The sequence below is a fragment of the Ovis aries genome, chromosome 12 (genome assembly GCF_016772045.2).
Source record: "Ovis aries strain OAR_USU_Benz2616 breed Rambouillet chromosome 12, ARS-UI_Ramb_v3.0, whole genome shotgun sequence".
In the NCBI taxonomy this organism is placed as follows: domain Eukaryota; kingdom Metazoa; phylum Chordata; class Mammalia; order Artiodactyla; family Bovidae; genus Ovis; species Ovis aries.
This window is the reverse complement of record NC_056065.1, coordinates 62,342,234-62,360,864: the sequence shown is the minus strand read 5'-3', so window position 1 is coordinate 62,360,864 and position 18,631 is coordinate 62,342,234. Positions and strand designations below refer to the sequence as shown.

The following is an 18,631-nucleotide window of genomic DNA, read 5'->3' as shown; positions in this document are numbered from 1 at the left end:
GAGCCAGGGATGGCGGTGGGGAGGGAAACAGGGCCAGGGAATGTTTTCACACAGCTCTGGAACTATTTCTTAGACTGGGCTTTGTTTCAGGAACAGGGCAGAAGGAGAGATGGTCTTCCTCTTGGGATAGCTGGAAGCTAGATAAATTGGTTGATCTTTTATATCCTGTGTTGAGAGAGGAATCACCATTCCAACCAATACTAAGGATCAATGCAATTAGTCAAAGACTTTTTTTTTTTCTGCCTTAAAAAACCTTCCTTTCCTCTGAAATCCGCCTGAGATATTTATGAACTTATTTGTTGTGACTTTGTAACTCTGATTTCAGAGGACGCAGTTGGGCTGACCCCTAGACACCACTGTCTTTCTTGGGGTATGCTCTGATTTTCTGTGAATTTTTATCATTTCTGAATGCATAAGCATTAAGTAGCTAACCTCTGTGCACAATGGATTCAGCTTCCTGTGAAGGTGAGGTCTGCGTGAGTGCCGGATGCACACATTTCACATCCAGTGTTAAAAGCCCACCCTTCCCTGTCTTCCTGCAGAGGCTTGGCTTCCTCTCCACGCTCACCTGTCTGTTGGGGGTCTGTGACCTGCCTTCACTGGGAGACCGGGACTGACGGCGCTCCGGGGACTCCCAGTCAGCCTGGGTCCCTCGCTCCTCGGAGTTGCAGCGGGAGACGTCAGGAGAGAGAAGATGCTTTCGCTCTTTCGATCGTCCCCGCTCTCTGCCCCCGGAGCGGTGGGTGTCGGACTTGTGGCCTATGAAAGATGAAAAAGCAGTGAATCATAACTCTGCCCATCCTGGCTGCTGAACAACTCTTATACAGCCTGGGACCGAGCCTCTCAAGGACCCTGACTTCTGCAGGCATGCCAACAGGTGATCTGAAAGGGAGGCAGAAGAGAAAGGCTGGAAAATTAACCTTTTGTGAAGAGGTAAGTGTGCAGGTTGTCACTGGAAAGACTTACAAATCCAAGGATGCAACTGTTCTCTTATGCTTCTGTTTGTGCTAGATATAATTAAGGTAGAAGCTTTGCCAACAGTGTGGCCCAAGAATCCTCTATGTCCTAAACATGTGTCCTAAAAAGTGTGTAACTTTTTAGGGGGAAAATGGCATTAGGGGAAGGGAATTAAGAAGCTGCTATGAATGAAATGATGGATATAGTTACTGTAATGTCCTGAGACTGAAGTCAAAGGATTTCACTTCTACTCAGGAAGATCCCTGGGAGGAGAAAATGGCAACCCCCTCCAATATTCTTGCTTGAGAAATCCTATGGACAGAAGAGTCTGGCAGGTTACAGTCCATGGGGTCAAAAAGCTTGAGACACGACTGAGGGGCTGAGCACACACGCTCCTTCTCTGCCACTTACCTGCCCTATGATATGGGGCATGTTATTGGTTTTTTGTCTTTCTTTCTTCGTTTAGTAAAATGAAAAAACAGCTTGAATAGCTATTTGGCTGAAGAACAACTTGAACCAAACTAGTGATTTTCTGGTTTTATCAATATGACCCCTTCCCTTAAGACACAAAACAAAACTCAAACACATAAACCGATTCCAGGTAGCATCGTCTGGGTTGAGGTGGAGTTGGAGGGTGAAACCCAGAGCCTGCCGGGGGTGGGGGTCTCTAATACATCCCTAAGGTAGAAGAGTGGTTTGTAGAAGGCCCTTAAGAAACCTCCGCTTTCATGATTTCTACAGCCTGGTCTGGCAGAAAGAAATCTCATTAGCCTTTGTGATGACTAGGGAGTTTTGTTGCTGTGTTTCACGATGTAAGTCAGATAGGGAACCCCTTTTATTAAGGAGCATTCTTCCTTCACTCCTCTAACCCTGTCTTTTGTCTGGATTCTGTTGCCATGATTTTTCAGTTCTTATCAGGATCAGCCCTTCAAGAGCAGGAACACCGCAGAGAGTGAAGACCTTCTCACCTGAGTCAGAGTTCAGACGGTGGGCTGACAGCCTCAGGGAGGAGTGGTAACTCCGGCGCCGTGACTTGTAGGTGTTTTCGCTGCTTCGCTCCATGGAGAATTCCTCCAGCCATGAGGAATTTGAACGCTTATCACGAATGGTGGAAAATGAACGTCTCATGGAGCTGGGATCTGTCACCACCTGGAAACGTGAGGCCCCGCCCCACCCAGGAACACAAGGTATGAATTAATTACTGAAATAGTCTAAAAGTAAGGAAGATAGAAGACTGAGATGGTTGAAGATTGCCAACTGTCACCTCCCGCGACTCCCTCTCGTTCAGACTTTACGCTGGAGGAGGCTGTTCCAGAAAGCATCTTTACATTAACATGGTCACTGGGCTGTTGCAGGGCTCCTCGTCATGCTCAGGGGAGCAGGGAGCTAAGTGTCCTCTGCAAGCTGCCCAGAGCCATCTACCCCAGGGACCCAGCCAGGACCTGCCGTGAACCTTGAGCTGCTTTGAAATAAGTGAGGGCTACTGTCAGAAAGCCTCCACGATACAAGAAGCGTGGTTTTGCCTTTTTGTATCTTACCCTCCTCAGAGAAGGCACTGTTCCACAGCGCTAGAGCTTAGGAGAGTTGGTAACTGAATAGATACTGCAAGGCTCCTGAAAATGCATTGCTCTCTCCATCAGTCCCACCCCAGCTCCACATTAAACTCGGGTAGTTTGATTTGCCACAGATATTAAAACAGATCCACAAAAATTTCTTGTCTCTGTCAAAACCTTGATGTAAGACAGACAGACAGAAAAAAAGAAGCCAGGAAAACAGACAAAGGAATGAGGTATGGTCTGTGCTGGTTAGGACAGACAGTCCTGACACAGAGCTGTGTGTGTAAGTAACTGCATATGTGTTAGAAGAGCCAGGAACAGAGAAAAAGAAGGAAAAACCCATGGGGAACATCCTGGAGAGTATTTCTTGCCTAGCCAGTGGAGTCGTGAGGATGTGGAGCTCATCCAGAGGCCCCACCCTTCTGCTGGCTGGCCTGCTGTGGCTAGACTGTCACTGGAAACACAGTGTGGAGGAGCATGCTCCATAGAGAAGGCCCATAAGCCAGCTCTTAGAGAGGCGTGGCAGCAAGTCAGGGCTCACCTGAAGATGTCAGATGTGTTTTCATAACCCACCAGTTCAATACAGCCCAGGATGCTACTGAACACAGTAGTGGTGGTTGCCTTTTACCTGGGGATCCACAGTCAGGCGTGGCATAGAGGATGCCTTCCCAGAGCCCGCATGCTCCTGGGTGTCCGAAGGAAGGTAGATGCCATGGTTAGAGGGCTGCACGCTTTTTAATTCACTAACCTCTGGCTCCTAGAAATAAACACACAGCCAAGCTTGTGGGACTTGGTTCCATCCCATAGCTTCTCACTTTCAGTGGATGATTCTGCCTCCTCCATATGAACAATAGCTTTCAGAAGAGAGACATCCATCTCTAAGGTCTCAGTTGTAGGCATATATAGATTTGTGTTTCTGTGTGCACATATGTGGTATACCAGATGTCCCAAAAGAGAAAGTTCTAAATAGAATTGAGGGGTAAAGATCACCTTTTCTAGTTAAGGACCATCTTAATTATTACTAAACAGATGCATCAGATCTTACCACTTTATGAAATTTACTTTCTGTAAGTTGCTAGTGGTGGGTTTATTCTTTTAATCTGAAGAATTTGTCAATTAAATAGAAAGCAGTGTTTTAAGGAAAGCCACCAATTTCTGACATCTTAAGACATGCTTTTAAGGGCTTTCTTGTGATTAAAACCAAAAAAGGGTGTGGGTAGCCATCTTTCAAGAATGCTCTAGACTGGTGCAGTCCAATAGAAATATACTGCAAACCACTTGTGTAATTTAAAATTTCCTAGTAATTACATTTTAAAAAGCAAAAATAAATATGAAACAATAGATTTTGTTTAACCCAGTGTATACAGATATTCTCACAGCAACATATAATCAATACAAAAATAAGGTATTTTACATTTTTTGGCACGAAGCCTTTGACATGGGTGTGTATTTTACACTTATAATGTGATCAGTCCAAACTGAGATATGTAATAAGGAGTGTTCAGCTTCCACATGTGGGCAGTAGCTATTGTACTGGTCTATGAGAGCATTTGAGAGCTTTAAGAAGTTGGATTGGAAATCTCTAGATTCCTGCCCAAATCATTTAATTTTCCTGGTTAAGGAATGTTAGTTTGGCAAACGCACATGCTCTATATAGACAGCTAGTATCGCTGCATAAAGAGTAGAGCTGCTTTAAAAATGTTTATCCTGGCTACCCAACAAAAAGAGCTAGGAATATTTTGGACGTCTGGAGATTATACCAGAAAAAGAGCATTTTATATTTAGGAAATGACACCCTAAGGCATGGGTGTGTGACTAGGGTACTGTTAAAAGGTAAGGGTGTCTAAGACACCCCCTTGCCCTCCATGACCATTTGGCTGAGGGGTCCCTGGTATGAATCGGAAGCACTGCCTTCACGGGACAGGATATGTGCACTTGAAGTTACGGTGTTTGCAGTGTATGCTTTATATAGCACACGTGTCCGACCTGAAACGTGTTAATGCTGCAGTCTGTGTGGTAACGATACTGCACTCTATGGGTGTCAGAGGTGGTGCAAGACACACACAGATCACAGCCACGCCCCAGGACATGGAGCAGGAGTACACAGCGGTGAGTGTGTAGCACGGGCTGACACCTGAACTGGACTACAGACACTCGGACTGACAATGAGATGAACATAGATCCAGAAAGTCCTGGCACTGCAGCTCAGCCCTGGGGAACCTGCAGGAAGGATGATGCAATAAAGCCTCCCTGTGAAAGAAAGAACACATGATTGAGGTTTTTCTTAGCAGACACAGCACCAGGCAAGCCATAAAATGATGAGAAGTCCCTTTAAACTGTCTGTACCAATTAGGCCAGGGCCTTGGTGCTAAGTTCCTCAGAAAGGAAGGCGGGGAATTACTCCAGGTATTTTTACCTACCTTATCAAGAACACTTTCAGGCTGCCACTCACACACTGAGGGGAGGGAGGCTCTGGTCTGGTGGTCTCCCCAGTACAGCCATGCACAATTCCAGTTCTCACAAAATGGAGATTCACGAAATGGAATCATTCATTTGTTGGTGCTACTGAAGTATCTCTTCCCTTCCGAAGGGTACCCATCCCATCAGACATGCCACCCACAAGCAGGCCATATGCACATTCCACCCACACATCCATTCGGGAAGCTCTGGGGTATGCAGAGGCATACCCTGGGATGGGTCAGAAGAACACAGGGATGAGAGGGGGTGAGAAGAACACAGATGCATCAGAATCTAAGTGACATGGAACTCACTTAAAACAAACTGTCTATATAGACTCTTGCAGAGGTCAGGTTTCACCCCTTTTTCTCTCCAGATCAATCAACACCTGGGCTTTAATTCAAAGCTTGAGGGAACTTGACCTCATGGCTTCTGAACTAATAATAGTAAAGTCTGTCATCTCTGGGAATCCTATTTTAGCTTTGTATTAGTAAAATCCAAAATTCCATCTGCCCTCTTATCTCTAAGTTTAAACTCTATTCAATAGAGTTCTTAGAAATTTTGCCCATTTCTGTTGATGAAAATCTTTAGGTTCACAAGCGTGATCTTAGGGACCTCTTTGAATGTATTTGATCTTGTAGAATTGTGACCACAAGGGCAAATTTTCCTGAACCCACACAGAGCAGAGGCATGAGATTCTCCTGTATCTCCCAGCAAACAGCTAATAACTGCCTGGTTGGTGGCACTCATTCTTATGATGACTCATCCTAAGGCTCCCAATCAAAGGCAAGATTTCATTTGTTACTTCTGTTTCTCCATGTGAAGCCCAGGGACACAAACTAAGAGAGCTTGGCCTGAAGCATTTTAAGTTCCTGCAGCAGGTAAGGGGCCTCTGGGGTTTTAAAACCTGAAGAGGGAGCATTTGTCAGAAAACATGAGAAACAGCCAGGAAAGGAGATGGCAGGAAACTCCCAGGGTAATTGGTTGGACTATCAGAAAGGTGTTTCTTTTTTTTTTTTTTTTTTCTGATGGATCATGGTTATGGAATAGAATGTGGAAAAAAAAAAAAAAAAAAAGATTGGGAGGGATTAGGAAACCAAGGAAGTAATTTTTGAATTCATTCACCAGAGATTGTTGTTCCTGGAACTGTCCATCATCAGCTGGGTCCATACAGGCCAACTGGAATATTTCCTGTGGGGAGAGTGGACTCATCGAAGGGTATGCACTCCGGCTACTCCTGCAAAGCAATGCCACGTTCAGAGGTAAAGTGTGCATGAGAGAGACACAGTCATGACGTAACTGCCATTACTAACTCCCACCCAGACAAGACTCTTTTCCCAGCAAGGGCAATACCCTTTAGCCTTGGCTAGGTTGTAAGCCTGTCAACTTACAGGCGGCTAGCCTTGGGGGGCAGGGGCGGGGGCCGGAACACTGGAAAAGAGAAACCACTGTTTTCAACCTGCATTTGGAATGATTCATCATTTTGCTGGCGACTGGCATATCTGTGACAAATGACATCATTTGTCACACTCAGCCATATGGAAGACCAATGCTAGATTGTAAACCTGTTTCTGCTCAGCTTCTCCATTCGGCGGAAAAATGCCATAGTTTAAACAGTGAACAGTTTGTTTAAATATTAAGCAGTCATGGTCTTTTAAGAAATTTCTTCCACTCTCAGTAAGAGTATGGTTCTATTGTGCCAACATCCATGGCCAAATGAAACAACTGAATGCCCTGAACGTTTACTGAAGAACTGCTCTGTACCAGATACTGTGTCTGTTGGCTTATGGACTGGGTCGGAGGTGATGCTGAAGAGGTGACATCATCTGGGTCGATGGCTATGTAGGAGGATGCTTCAGTGGTAATGAGGTAAAAGGACAAAGACAAAGCTGGCCAGGTGTTTAAGGGCCTCTGAATGAAAAGTGCAGAGACCTGTTGCCGTGTGCCTATGAGTAAACCACCGTTTGGTACCTGCAGACACTGTCAGCCAATAAGATCCACCCAGCTAGTTAGGGGGAAAAAAAAGAAGCAGCCAAGAACCTGTCCTGAGAATATGGCCCGCTGCTGTCACCATTCACTGCTACCCACCCCCTCTGCCCTAAGCAAGCACACAGCCTGAGCTTCCTCATCTCGAGAAGGACATGGTCAGTGATGTGGCAGCAGCTTGCAGTGGGGTCAGGAGGGACAGATGAGATGGGAAGAGCTGCTGCAGAGTCTGTTGCTGTATGACTCTCAAACCCACTGGAAAATCTGAGGCCTGAGCAAGGACTGCCAATTACTTAAAAGTAATTCATTAGACTGGGAGCACAGGGGAAGATTTGAAGAGCAGGTTTTTCACCTGACCTGTCCCCTTGCCGCCGGTGAGGGCTTCTGCTGAATTTTCACAACATCTAGAGATCCATCTGCTATTGAAACAACTGCTGAAATGTCAGTCCTCCTCCTCAGGCCTTGGCTTGAGAAACACAGGGAACAGATGAGCACAGCTCTACAGGAAATGGGCCCCTTTCTGCCCTACAGAAAATGAGTAACTGCAGGGTCCCTAATGGGTAGCTGCTGCTGCTGCTGCTAAGTCACTTCAGTCATGTCCGACTCTGTGCGACCCCATAGACGGCAGCCCACCAGGCTCCACCGTCCCTGGGAGTCTCCAGGCAAGAACACTGGAGTGGGTTGCCATTTCCTTCTCCAATGCATGAAAGTGAAAAGTGAAAGTGAAGTCGCTCAGTCGTGTCCGACTCTAAGCGACCCCATGGACTGCAGCCCACCAAGCTCCTCCGCCCATGGGATTTTCCAGGCAAGAGTACCGGAGTGGGTTGCCATTGCCTTCTCCGAGAGAGGACCCTTAAAACCACTGAACAACATTCTAGACTTAGCTAATTTGAACGCCGAGTGACCTCTTACTTCGAAAACCTTGTCCAGCTCCTCAGTGTTGGGGAAGAGTCTAGAGGCCTGACCATCCTCCTCCTGCATGGTTTAGTTGCTCAGTTGTGTAGCCTTGGCAGGCTCCTCTGTCCATGGGATTCTCCAGGCAAGAATACTGGAGTGGGTTGCCATTTCCTTCTCCAGGGGATCTTCCTGACCCAGGAACTGAACCCAGGTCTCCTGTACTGCAGGAAGATTCTTTTTTTTTTTTTTCTTCTGTTGTGCATGTTTCCTTTTTATTTTAAAATTAATTCAATTGGAGGCTAATTACTTCACAATATTGTGGTGGTTTCTGCCATACAGTGACATGAATCAGCCACGGGTTGTACATGTGTCCCCCATCCCACCTCTCTCCCCTCCCTCTGGGCTGTCCCAGCACGCTGACTTTGAGTGCCCTGTTTCATGCACTGAACTTGGACTGGTGATCTGTTTCACATATGGTAATATACATGTTTCAATGGCAGGTAGATCTTTACCAACTGAGCTACAAGGGAAGCCCCTCCTCTTGCATAACTTCCCCTTATTCCCTGAAGTCCAACATGCTGGGCCTCTCAACCACATTTGGCTGAATGTGCCAGAATCCTTTTCTGCCTCAGGACTTTAAGAAAGGCTGTCCCCAGCATAGACAGCATGCTTCTCAAACACCTAGTCCCTTGCAAGCCGTTTTTTAACTTATCCTTCACAATTTTTCTTAAAAGTCACATCCTTGATGAAATCTTATCTGATAAACTGGTCAGAGCCCTCTCCCACATGCACTCAGATCATAATGCATTTTTTTTTCCCCGTCCTCGTACTTACTAGAATTGTGATTAAATCATCAGAAAGGACACGTTTTTTCTTTCTGATAATTGTTTCATGTCTTTTTCTACCAGGTGTAAACTCAATGAGAGAGGAGCTCAGGCATGGTCACCACGCTGCCCCCAGAGCAATCACTGCTTGAACCCTACAGGGCTCGAGAAGCATAGCTGGTCCCGAGGAACGCAAGCGCTGCTCCATGAATGTCTCCATTTCAGGAGATGGACCATCATCTACCTAAAGCTCAAACCAGAAACCCAAAGGTCATCCTTGATTCCTTCCCCTCCTGCATGCCATGTAGCCAATCAGCCACCAACGGATCAGCCATCTGATCCGTTCTGTGTATGAATTTCCTTTCCAGTCTGGCTCTCTCACTCTCTCTCCATTTCCTATTAATCCAAGCCACAGTCTTTAATTATTCACAAAACTGCAGCCATGTACTAGGTGATGTTCCATCTCTCAAACTGTCTCCCTCCAATCCACTGAGCCCACACCAGACTAAAGAAGGACCTTTGGAAAGCAGAAACCTGATCACGTCACTCTGGTGACTGTGTCCCCCATTATCCTTGGATGAAAATGAACTTCTGTCTCCCAGCCCTGCCAGATCTGTCACCTGCCACTTGCCCTGACCTCTCTGTGCACCGTCCATCAGGACACTTTTAGGTTCCTTAAACTTAACCCGACTTTTATTTCATCTCTTGAAGTGCTTGCTTCTGAGTCTTACCCAAATGTTGCTTCCTCAGGGAGGCTTCCTCAAATCCTCACACCACGTGTGCTGGTTCCTTCACACAGCATCACAATAGCCGACACCCCCCCCACCGAAACCCCCGCCACACGCACACATTTTTAACTGTTACCACTCTTGTAATTTCTATTTCAAGGACTGTGTCCATGGAAACTGTGATCATGTTGATTGAATCCCTAGTGACTAAACCAGTTTTTGGGTTCCATTGACTCTCAGTAAATATTGGTCGAATCAGTGAATCAATAAACATATGGGAGAGAGGCTGGGATGGTCCAATGGTGGGAGTTATAGCTTGCACAGCAAATCGTTGTGGCAAAACAGATCTAGAGGAGGGATGGTTTCCTCTATTTCTAAGCCAAAGACCTTTGAAAAACACCATAAACTCTTCCAAGAAGATAGTACTAGTGCTCTAATCAGCCCTCTTGACCTTTCTGCACAGACTAAAGAGAAACATGAACTTGTTTTCTGTAGACAGGAGAATCCACACCTGCTACTTCAACACATCACATGTTCCTGTAAAAATGACCGATGGCCCTGGTCATCTTCACTTTCAAACGTGGATTGTGACCTATGAAAACTGCTTTTCAAAAACAGATCTCCGACACCACAGGGAGAAGGAAATTCATGGTGTGAGAGGTTTCAAATGGTGTTCTGACAGAGGTCTCATTCCCAAGCCTGGGATTTCACTCCTCTGATAATTACTGAAGATGTGATGGTATTTAGTGATTTATTGGTTCCATATAAGCTAGACTGGAAAAAAAAATTCACTAATAACTCGCTTCAGTCGTGTCCAACTCTGCGACCCTGTGGCATGTAGCCTGCCAGGCTCCTCTGTCCATGGGATTCTCCAGGCAAGAATATTGGAGTGGGTTGCCATGCCCTCCTCCAGGGGATCTTCCCCACCCAGGGATTGAATCCATGTCTCTTATGTCTCCTGCATTGGCAAGTGGATTCTTTACCACTAGCACAACCAACTACAAAATGCCATTTACGGTGGGAAGATAGACTCACGCCCTTTGAGTACTCACTACATGCTTATGATGAGAGAGAGTGTTATAATGAGGTGTGTATATAATAATACATCCTTTATGACTCATGGCCACATTGGGGCTAAGGCTTACAACTCAGAAGAACTGGTACATTTCTTAATTAGAGTTTTGTTACTGCTTTCAATATAGAAAATTAAAAAAAAAATGTTTTGCCTGATAAAAGGTTCTTTTCAGATAACACAGTGTAAAGGGAAGACTCTGGGCTTGGAAATAACGGACTTAAGTTCCAGTTCAGAGTCCTACCAGCCATGTGGCTTTGGATGACTTAATGAGTCTCTCTGAGCCACAAGTTTCTTCACTGTAAAGCGGCAATACTAATATAGCCCCTTCTTCCTTTGTCCATGCACAGGGCTCCCTGTCTCTCGAGCTGGCCGCGGCACCCATACTGCGCTATCTGCTTTTCCGTTACTCCCCGCTGAATAGCCACTTTAAGATACAACACGCTGGACTTCCCTGCTGGTCCAGGGGTTAAGAACCCACCTGACAATGCATGAGTTCGATTCCTGGTCAGGGAAGATTTTGCATGTTGTGGGGCAACTAAGCCCACACTCCCTAGAGCCCATGCTCTGCAACAAGAGAAGGCACCTCAATGAGAAACCTGTGCACTGCAACTAGAGAAAGCCTGACAACAGCAATGAACACCCAGCTCAACCAAAACTAAGTAAAAAAAAATCAATATTTTAAAGATATTAAAAGAGCTGCCATAAGAAGTTAAAAAAAAAAAAAGATACAACATGTTGCCTTCTCAGTTTCAGAGAGGGGCGCATCCACTCGTCTCAGAGTTAGTATTATTTCTCGGGCACTTCTAGGCGATGAATCTGTGGGTCTGCCTGATGACACAGGCAGGGGAGCTGTGGGCTTTCTGGTTATACTCACAGGCCTGGCACGGGGTCCTGCTGGAGATAAGGCAGGGCTTTGGCATTAGCAATGATCTCCTGAGGCAGAGACGAGGGCTCCATGCGCTGGAACATGGGTGCATTTTTCTGGGTTAAAAGTGGAAAGGAGGAAAAAGGAACTCAAATGACTATGGGGGAAATACCAGCGACTTGAGTAAAACGGGAATATGACTGATACTCTGCGTGACTACCTGAACCTCTGCCCACTGGGGTTCTAATCTCCCGATCCCAGGCAGTTCCTGGGCCCTGCGAGGCCTGGTCTCTGCTTCTGTGCACTTGCGGGCACGGTCCCCCAGGGATGCACTGGCCTGCCCCCTCGGGGGCCTGCCCACCCACCGCGCAGTCTGTCCTTGACCTTCACCTGTTCCTCCAGCTGCTGCCTCTGCTTCTTCACCTTGCTCTGTCTGTAGTAGTCCATGATCATCATTGCTGCATAGATTTTGCCCACAGTCAGGTCAGAGGCTGAGGACACCAGTGTGGCATGGAGGGAAACAGGAGAAGACGCGGAGAGAGTGAGGATGCTGGGAAGCAGCTTTGCCCCTTCCACTACCCCGCCATCCAGCATTTATGGAGGGCTCCGTCTGCGCCAGGCACTGAGGACCCAGAGTAAACAGGCCCCCCAAGAGCTATCCTCAGGGGACTGCCACGGCCACCCAGGGAGGGCCATGTTACTAATGATAAGAAACACATTAGTAAGCACCACCCCCCACCCCCTGGAATGGCCTTGATTTCCATCCCTTAGTAACAGCACCTTTTCCCCAACTGCTTGAAGGTCTGGTGAACTGTGTTATGTGGGAGGAGGGAGCTGTGCACCCAAGAAGTTTCACCCACAACCACAGTGACCTATCTTAAGAAACTATTTTCCAGGATGGAGCTTCCTCTGAAAACTGACAACAGAACTACCATATGATCCACAATCCCACTCCTGAGCATAAATCCAAACAAAACTATACTTCAAAACTAAAACACGCACCCTATGTTCATAACAGCACTATTCACAGTAGCCAAGACATGGAAATAGCCTAAATGTCCATCCATAGATGAATGGATATAGAAGCTGTGGTACATTTACACAATGGAATATTACAGAGCCATAAAAAGAATGAAATCATGTTGTTTGCAGCAACATGGATACAACTAGAAATGATCACACTTAAGTCAGAAAACAAAAGACAAATATATGATATCACTTTATATGGATTCTAAAAATGGCACAAGTAAACCTGTCTATGAAAAAAAAGCAGTACAGACTTGTGGCTGCCAAAGGGGAGCGAAGGATTGGGAGTTTGGGGTTAGTATTTTCTAGCTATACATGATAGATAAATGACAAGGTTAGTATAGCACAGGGGTGGAAAAGAATATTAAAAAATATGTATAACTGAATCACTTTTCTATATAGCAGAAATTAGCCATGTAAATCAACTATACTTCAATAAGCAAAAACAAACTGCTTTCAATTAATGACAGTTGAGAAGTGAGGGATTTCTGTTTCCTAAGAATAAAAGAGCACCCTTCCCTTAACTCCTTGATCACTCCATGCTCCCCCCAAAGATGTGGTCTTGGCATTCTGGGCCCACAGTGACAAGGAGAGCCAGGAGACCCCGCACCTTTGGGCATGGGCACGAGCAGATCCAGCATCTTCTGGGACAGGTGAGGCCAGATGGCCAGGGTCTCCTTCTGGAGCTCTGAGTCTAGCTGCTGCCTGTCTGCACCACCTGGGAGAAGATACATTTATTAACAACAAAAACAGAACAGACACAGAAATAACAAGGACGGAGGGAGGAGATGGGGCAGAGGCTGAGTCAGCATGGCGCCTCATACTCTTGGAGGAAATCTTGGCACTTAGTGACTGTGGATCTTGCAATCCGCTGGGTCTTTCTGCTGAAGGAGCGGAACGAATTCTGGCTCCTGTTTTCAGTGACTCAGGGATATCCCGCCACAGAGAGCTGAGGCCCTGGGGACCAAGATTGGCTTCCTCATTCATTTGCAGAGCCTCCCAGCTGCTCAGTATATCAGAAGGGGAAATGCAGAGCGCCACAAGCCCACCTCCTCTGCCTCATTATACGTGTATCTGTTCTTCCAGTGATCTAACCCCAGGGTCTGAGTGAACCAGTTTTAAAAAGGACTTCGATCAGGTAAGAGCAGGAAACCGGAGGCCCTGCTGGAGGTAGCAAAGCCTTCTTTCCTAAATCACTAAATGATAGCACCGGCCACAGAATCCTTCTAAGACGTTAAAAACCCCATGTAAGGAAAAAAAAAAAAAAACAAACAAACCAGAACTGAAATTCACTTGTTCATTCAACAAATATTACTTAAATGTCTACTATTAGACATTTTAGATAGTAGATGGTAGACAGTAGACATGTTAGATAGTACAGACATCGAAGATCATACCCTCTTAAGCTCAAAGGAGCCTTAGTGAACATCAAGTCATTCATTTCATTAAGAGGAAAGGGCAAAAGTTAAATAGTACAGTAACAGTTACTGTATCTCAGAGGTGAAAACTGGGAGGTGAAAACTACTTGATCTCCAGGTTACTTCATGGTCGGATGACGTTCAAATATCTCTGTCCTGCATCACTCCGGGTGAGTTGTTCCAGAACCTTCTTCCTTCCTAAGGTTACTGACCTTTGGCGATTTTAATGTCCAGAGCTGTCCGGATTAGAGCCATCAGTGTGGAAGTGAAGTGGACAGTCATGTCCTCGGCCACTGGCATGTTCATCAAGACCAACCTCTGTGTAAAAAAGAGAAAAGAAACAGCAGGAGAAAACATATATCGAAAGAAACCATGGCAACAAGGGAGGAAAAGTGCAGAGGTCAGATGCAGAGACAAAAAAGAAGGGCAAGGATTCCCCCATCCCCTGTCCCAGTCCTGTTCTCGCCCTGCTTCTCACTGGAGGCTCATTGGCTGCTGGGTTTTTTTTCGCCTCCCCTGGGGAATGATGCCAAATTCCAAGGGAAGAGGGACTCATCATTCTGTAGGACTCCTCCAGGGTCCTAAGAATGTCTTTGATCAGGATTCCTAAAAACAGTGTCTCAGGGAAAGGAGTCAGCTCAGGGAGGTGGCTCCATTCCCTGCTTCAGGGCTGTTCTACAATCCCACTTGTCCCATGAAGACCCCAAAAAACTCAGGTGAAAAGACAGTGATGGGGGGCGGTAGATTTTACTTTGCTTATCTGACTTGAAAGATGCATCCTGATGCCCCCTTTTTGAGTCTTTAAATTGCCAGCACATGGTTGAACATGCAGAAGTCCAGCTTATTCAAAGGATGAGGTGGAGCAGAATGGAAAAGTGAGAGAATGCAAACAGGGTCCAGGGGAAGAGGGCTGGGGAGAGCAGAGAAGATAGGAGAGAAGGGTGACTGAGGCAGGAGCAGAGTGGGCAGGCCTTGTCCCCCTCACCTGGAGGAAGGGGATCCAACGGAAATGGCCAAATCCACTTTCCAGAGAGTATCTTGCTTTTGGAATGAACTTTTCCTCCGATTCCCGCAACCCTTAGTGCCCCCGTCCCAAGCTTCACCCCAGAAATTCAAGGAACTCAGGGCCATATAGTCCAACATCTGTTAGATGTGGAATCATGAGCATAAAGGATGTTGGCTCCTAAGCTGCACAGGAGGAGCCATGTAGTGGGGTGGTTGAGGGTCCCTAATAGATGCCCCCTGTTCCAATGAGATGCTCTCTGGAGCTTTAAACTTGGAGGGAGCAGCAGGAGAAGGTCCTCCAGCAGAACCACCAGCCTAGCAGGAAGTCAAGCATCTCTTTCCAAGGCAGAGTTTCTAACATTCCATCGAAACATCTCGCCTAATGTGACGCCACAAATATGGCATCTTGGAATGTAAGGCCAGTTTCCGGTTTGTATCTGAGTTCCACCTCTCTCCCACTGCTTTAGGCTTCCAGAGAAGTGGTGCCACTGCCAGGGCGCATTGCTAGGTGAATGAAAGAGCTCCAGAGTTCTGAGTCAGTCTAAATAGCAATGGGGGATTAACAGTAACTATTACTGAATGTGAACTAGGAAATGGCAACCCACTCCAGTATTCTTGCCTGGAAAATCCCACGGACAGAGGAGCTTGGCAGGCTATAGTTCATGGGGCTGCAAGAGTCGGACATGACTAAATGACTGAGTACACGCATTACTGAATGTGGAGGAAACGTTCAGGCCTCAAGGTGCTGATCAGCACCCTGATGCCTGGTGACTCCTAATGTACAATGTTGCTCTAAGCAAACTGAGGGGAGTCCATCCATATCTTGGTCATGCCAAGAAGGCAGGCCTAATGGTGAATGCAACCTGTGCCCATCATCACCCTTTCCTTTGATACTGTCAGGAAAAATGGGTAGTTGGACTAATGGGGGAAGGGAGCTGCATTCGTCATCATGTATCAAGGGATGGAGGTCGTGTTCCTCTTTTTTTTTTCTAATACCTAGAAGGAACCATACCACTGCTCCTTCCTATGTCATGGAGGAAGACATTTGTTAAGAGTTTTCCTCTCTCCTAAAAATTTCTTCTTGAACCATGTTTAGTGGAATTTATGCATATTTCCTATTTCTCAGTTTATCTGATGGAAGATCTTTTTATAAGCTCTGACTGCTGTCCTTCTTGCCCAAATATGCTATTCTGCAGGCCACCACTCTGCTTCCTCTTAAAGGAAACATGCTACTTACTTCTTTTCTAGTAACCCACTCACAAGAAGTCACACACTTGTAGAAACAGAACAACACATTTAATGTCTTACAAACCACCTCGTGTATCATCCTTCCGTGAACCTTCCTGACCCTTGCTTCGCATCATTTCTCTTCTCCTTGGTTCCCTCCTCCCACCGTTCCCAGCCCAGCTTCCTCCCCCACATTCTGACCTCCCCACAGCCGGATCCCATTTCCTGCTGGTCACTAGCCCAGAACAAAGGAAGGGGTGGTCTACCTTATATGCCACCTTGGAGGGACATCTCTTGCCGAGGCCTAGCGGCGGTGACATGAGAGTCAGCATTTCATACATCTCAGTGTAATGGATGCGGCCACTGCTCATGGCGGGGGTGGGGGATGGGGGTCGGGGGGCAGGGCAGGGAGGGTGGCAGGGAAGAATGCAGACAGGGAGGAGAGGAGAACAGGCATTCCCGGGGGGAGCCAAAACAAACAAAAGAGTACAGAAAACGGGAGAAGAGAAACGAAACAAAATGGACAAACAGGAAAAGAACAGGAAACCTGTTAATCAAGGCAAATCATACACGTGATCCATCCTGGTGCGGATTTATATCACGCCCCACACAGACCCGGGAACGTGGCGGCAACCTTAGGTCCCTCCGTGCGCTGTCCTAGGGACTGGTGTTCCCCTCCGGGAGGAGCGTCACCCCATCTCCCTGTTCACACCAGCCACGCCCCCTACAACACAGGCTGGTCTTCACTTCCCAGGGCTGTGTGCGAGCGGTATAAACCAGATAGACGGTGCTCCAGCCCTGGGTTAGGGGTTTCTGGCCCCCTCTCCCTGGCCTGGAAGTCAGGCCCTTCTCCTGCTCTGAACCCGCAGGCGGGGGCATCGTGTATCCCGCTCTGTGGTGTGAGCGCTGCAGGAGGCGGCGGCTGGCGCTGAAAGTGGTGGGCGGCGGCTGGCGCTCAGTTGGCCCGTTGCTTCCACCTGGCTCTGTGGGTAAGAGTGCTCTTTGTGTGGCGGCATGCCCCGGGGCGGCGGCATGCTGGGGCCAGAAAGAACAAAACCAGGAGGAGGAGGAGCATCTCGCATGCCATGCTGCCCTCCCGGGCTCTCCCACATGCGGCCGCGATGGGTTCACCAGGGTGGAGTTTAAAGAGTCTCTGCAGAGGCAGCTGTTCGGCCTGCCCAAGTATAGGAATCACTTGCCGCCGTTCCTGGCCAGCTCCTCCCCCATCGCCCATGCTGGCATCTTTCTGGGCCTAAGTCTTCTTCCAGCTGTTGGAATGAGCTGCGCCCCAGGGAGCCTGCGCATCCCTCCTGGCACATCAGGAAAGGCTTCCTTTTCTCTGGGGGCTTGGCCTTGGCCCCGGGCTGGGTGGAGCCACTGTGTTAGCTGGAGAGGGAGGTCCCCTGTGTGCCCCTGAACCATGTTCCTGGTTTCACAAACAAGCAGTGACTGCGCAGTCACAACAGACCCCTCAAAGATACACAGCAGGACCCTCAGGCAAGAACTCTGCTCTGGAGCTCTCCCTGCTCTACGGAGATCTTCCCAGACCCTCTGAGCTATGAAATTCTCCCACGCCCCATGGACTGTATCCTCTTCACCTTCTTTACATATCCTCACCTCCTGCCCTCATTTTTTTTTTTTTAATTGTTTCTCACCTTTCTGTCCTAGCTTTCATTGGGTTGGCCAAATGTTTTGTTCAGGGTTTTCTGTTAGACCTTATGGAAAAAAATCCGAGCAAACTTTTTGGCTAACCGACCCAAAATAATTGCTTGGGACCAAACTGTCCAGAATAGGGCAGGAGTAAGTGTGGTTAGAATCACACTTTTCTACCTTCTCTATGGGAGGATGCTACTCATGTGTGAGAAGGAGGTGCTCTATCTCTAAGGGAAAGAAACCAGAACTCCTTGCTGAATTAAAAAGATTTCTGCCTTCTCTGGAGGAGGGACAGGTTCCTCTGAATTTAGGTTCTTCTAAATCCATAGAATAAGGTGGAGTGAGAAAGAGAGAGAGAATGTGTGTGTGTTCCACACGCACGGATGAGTGTGTGCGTGTGAAGAAAACAGAGGTCAAAGCAGCCTCTGTTATTAAGTCCTCAGCTCTTTGTTTATCCACGTCCCTCCCCCACCCCCCAAAATGCCCTTCTTCCTTGTGTAACAGCTGCTGGTTCTGGAAGGGTTTGGACCTCTTTAAACTCAAAGGAAAGCAACATGAAGGTTCCCTCATGTGGCGCAGTGGTGGTGGAGCAAAACGGAGAGGTGGGGGTTGGAGGCTGCACCCCGCTGCCGGCCACGGTCATGGTCACGGTCACGGCTGGGGACCGGAGGCAAACCTTGCAAGCCACCCTGTAGGGGCAGTTCTCTCCCAGGCCCAGAGGCGGCGAGATCACCCGCACTAATTTGTACATATCCTTATACGGGATCCTGCCGCTGTAAAGAAAGCACAGGTGGGTTAATAGGACACTCAGAGAAGGGGAGGAGAGACACGACAGCCTAGCCATGAAAGGGCCGGCTGGAGGAGGACGAGTGGCTTCTTTCCTGGGGCCCGGCAAAGCCAGACCAGGAGAGACGGAGGATGGTTAGCATCAGAGAGCCAGCACCTTGCAAACGGTAT

General features: G+C 47.5%; 1 protein-coding gene and 1 long non-coding RNA gene across 3 annotated transcripts in view; one reads left to right on the top strand and one right to left on the bottom strand.

Moving 5' to 3' along the window:
* The window catches only part of LOC101102503 (voltage-dependent R-type calcium channel subunit alpha-1E), a 342,192-nt gene that overhangs the window by 9,903 nt on the left and 313,658 nt on the right, over positions 1-18,631 (bottom strand). For both annotated transcript variants that reach the window (XM_042229161.2, XM_042229165.2), the window contains 9 exons: positions 16,288-16,384; positions 14,002-14,107; positions 12,982-13,089; positions 11,736-11,836; positions 11,355-11,461; positions 6,096-6,207; positions 3,142-3,270; positions 1,926-2,106; positions 569-759 (listed from right to left, as the gene is read on the bottom strand). In XM_042229161.2, coding sequence (XP_042085095.2) covers positions 569-759; positions 1,926-2,106; positions 3,142-3,270; positions 6,096-6,207; positions 11,355-11,461; positions 11,736-11,836; positions 12,982-13,089; positions 14,002-14,107; positions 16,288-16,384 — 1,132 coding nt within the window. The remainder of the gene's footprint in view (positions 1-568; positions 760-1,925; positions 2,107-3,141; positions 3,271-6,095; positions 6,208-11,354; positions 11,462-11,735; positions 11,837-12,981; positions 13,090-14,001; positions 14,108-16,287; positions 16,385-18,631) is intronic.
* On the top strand, positions 755-9,649 carry LOC121816049 (uncharacterized). The gene is made up of 4 exons (XR_006055504.2): positions 755-933; positions 1,866-2,144; positions 6,099-6,232; positions 8,762-9,649. It is a non-coding gene; the product is annotated as an uncharacterized LOC121816049 (long non-coding RNA).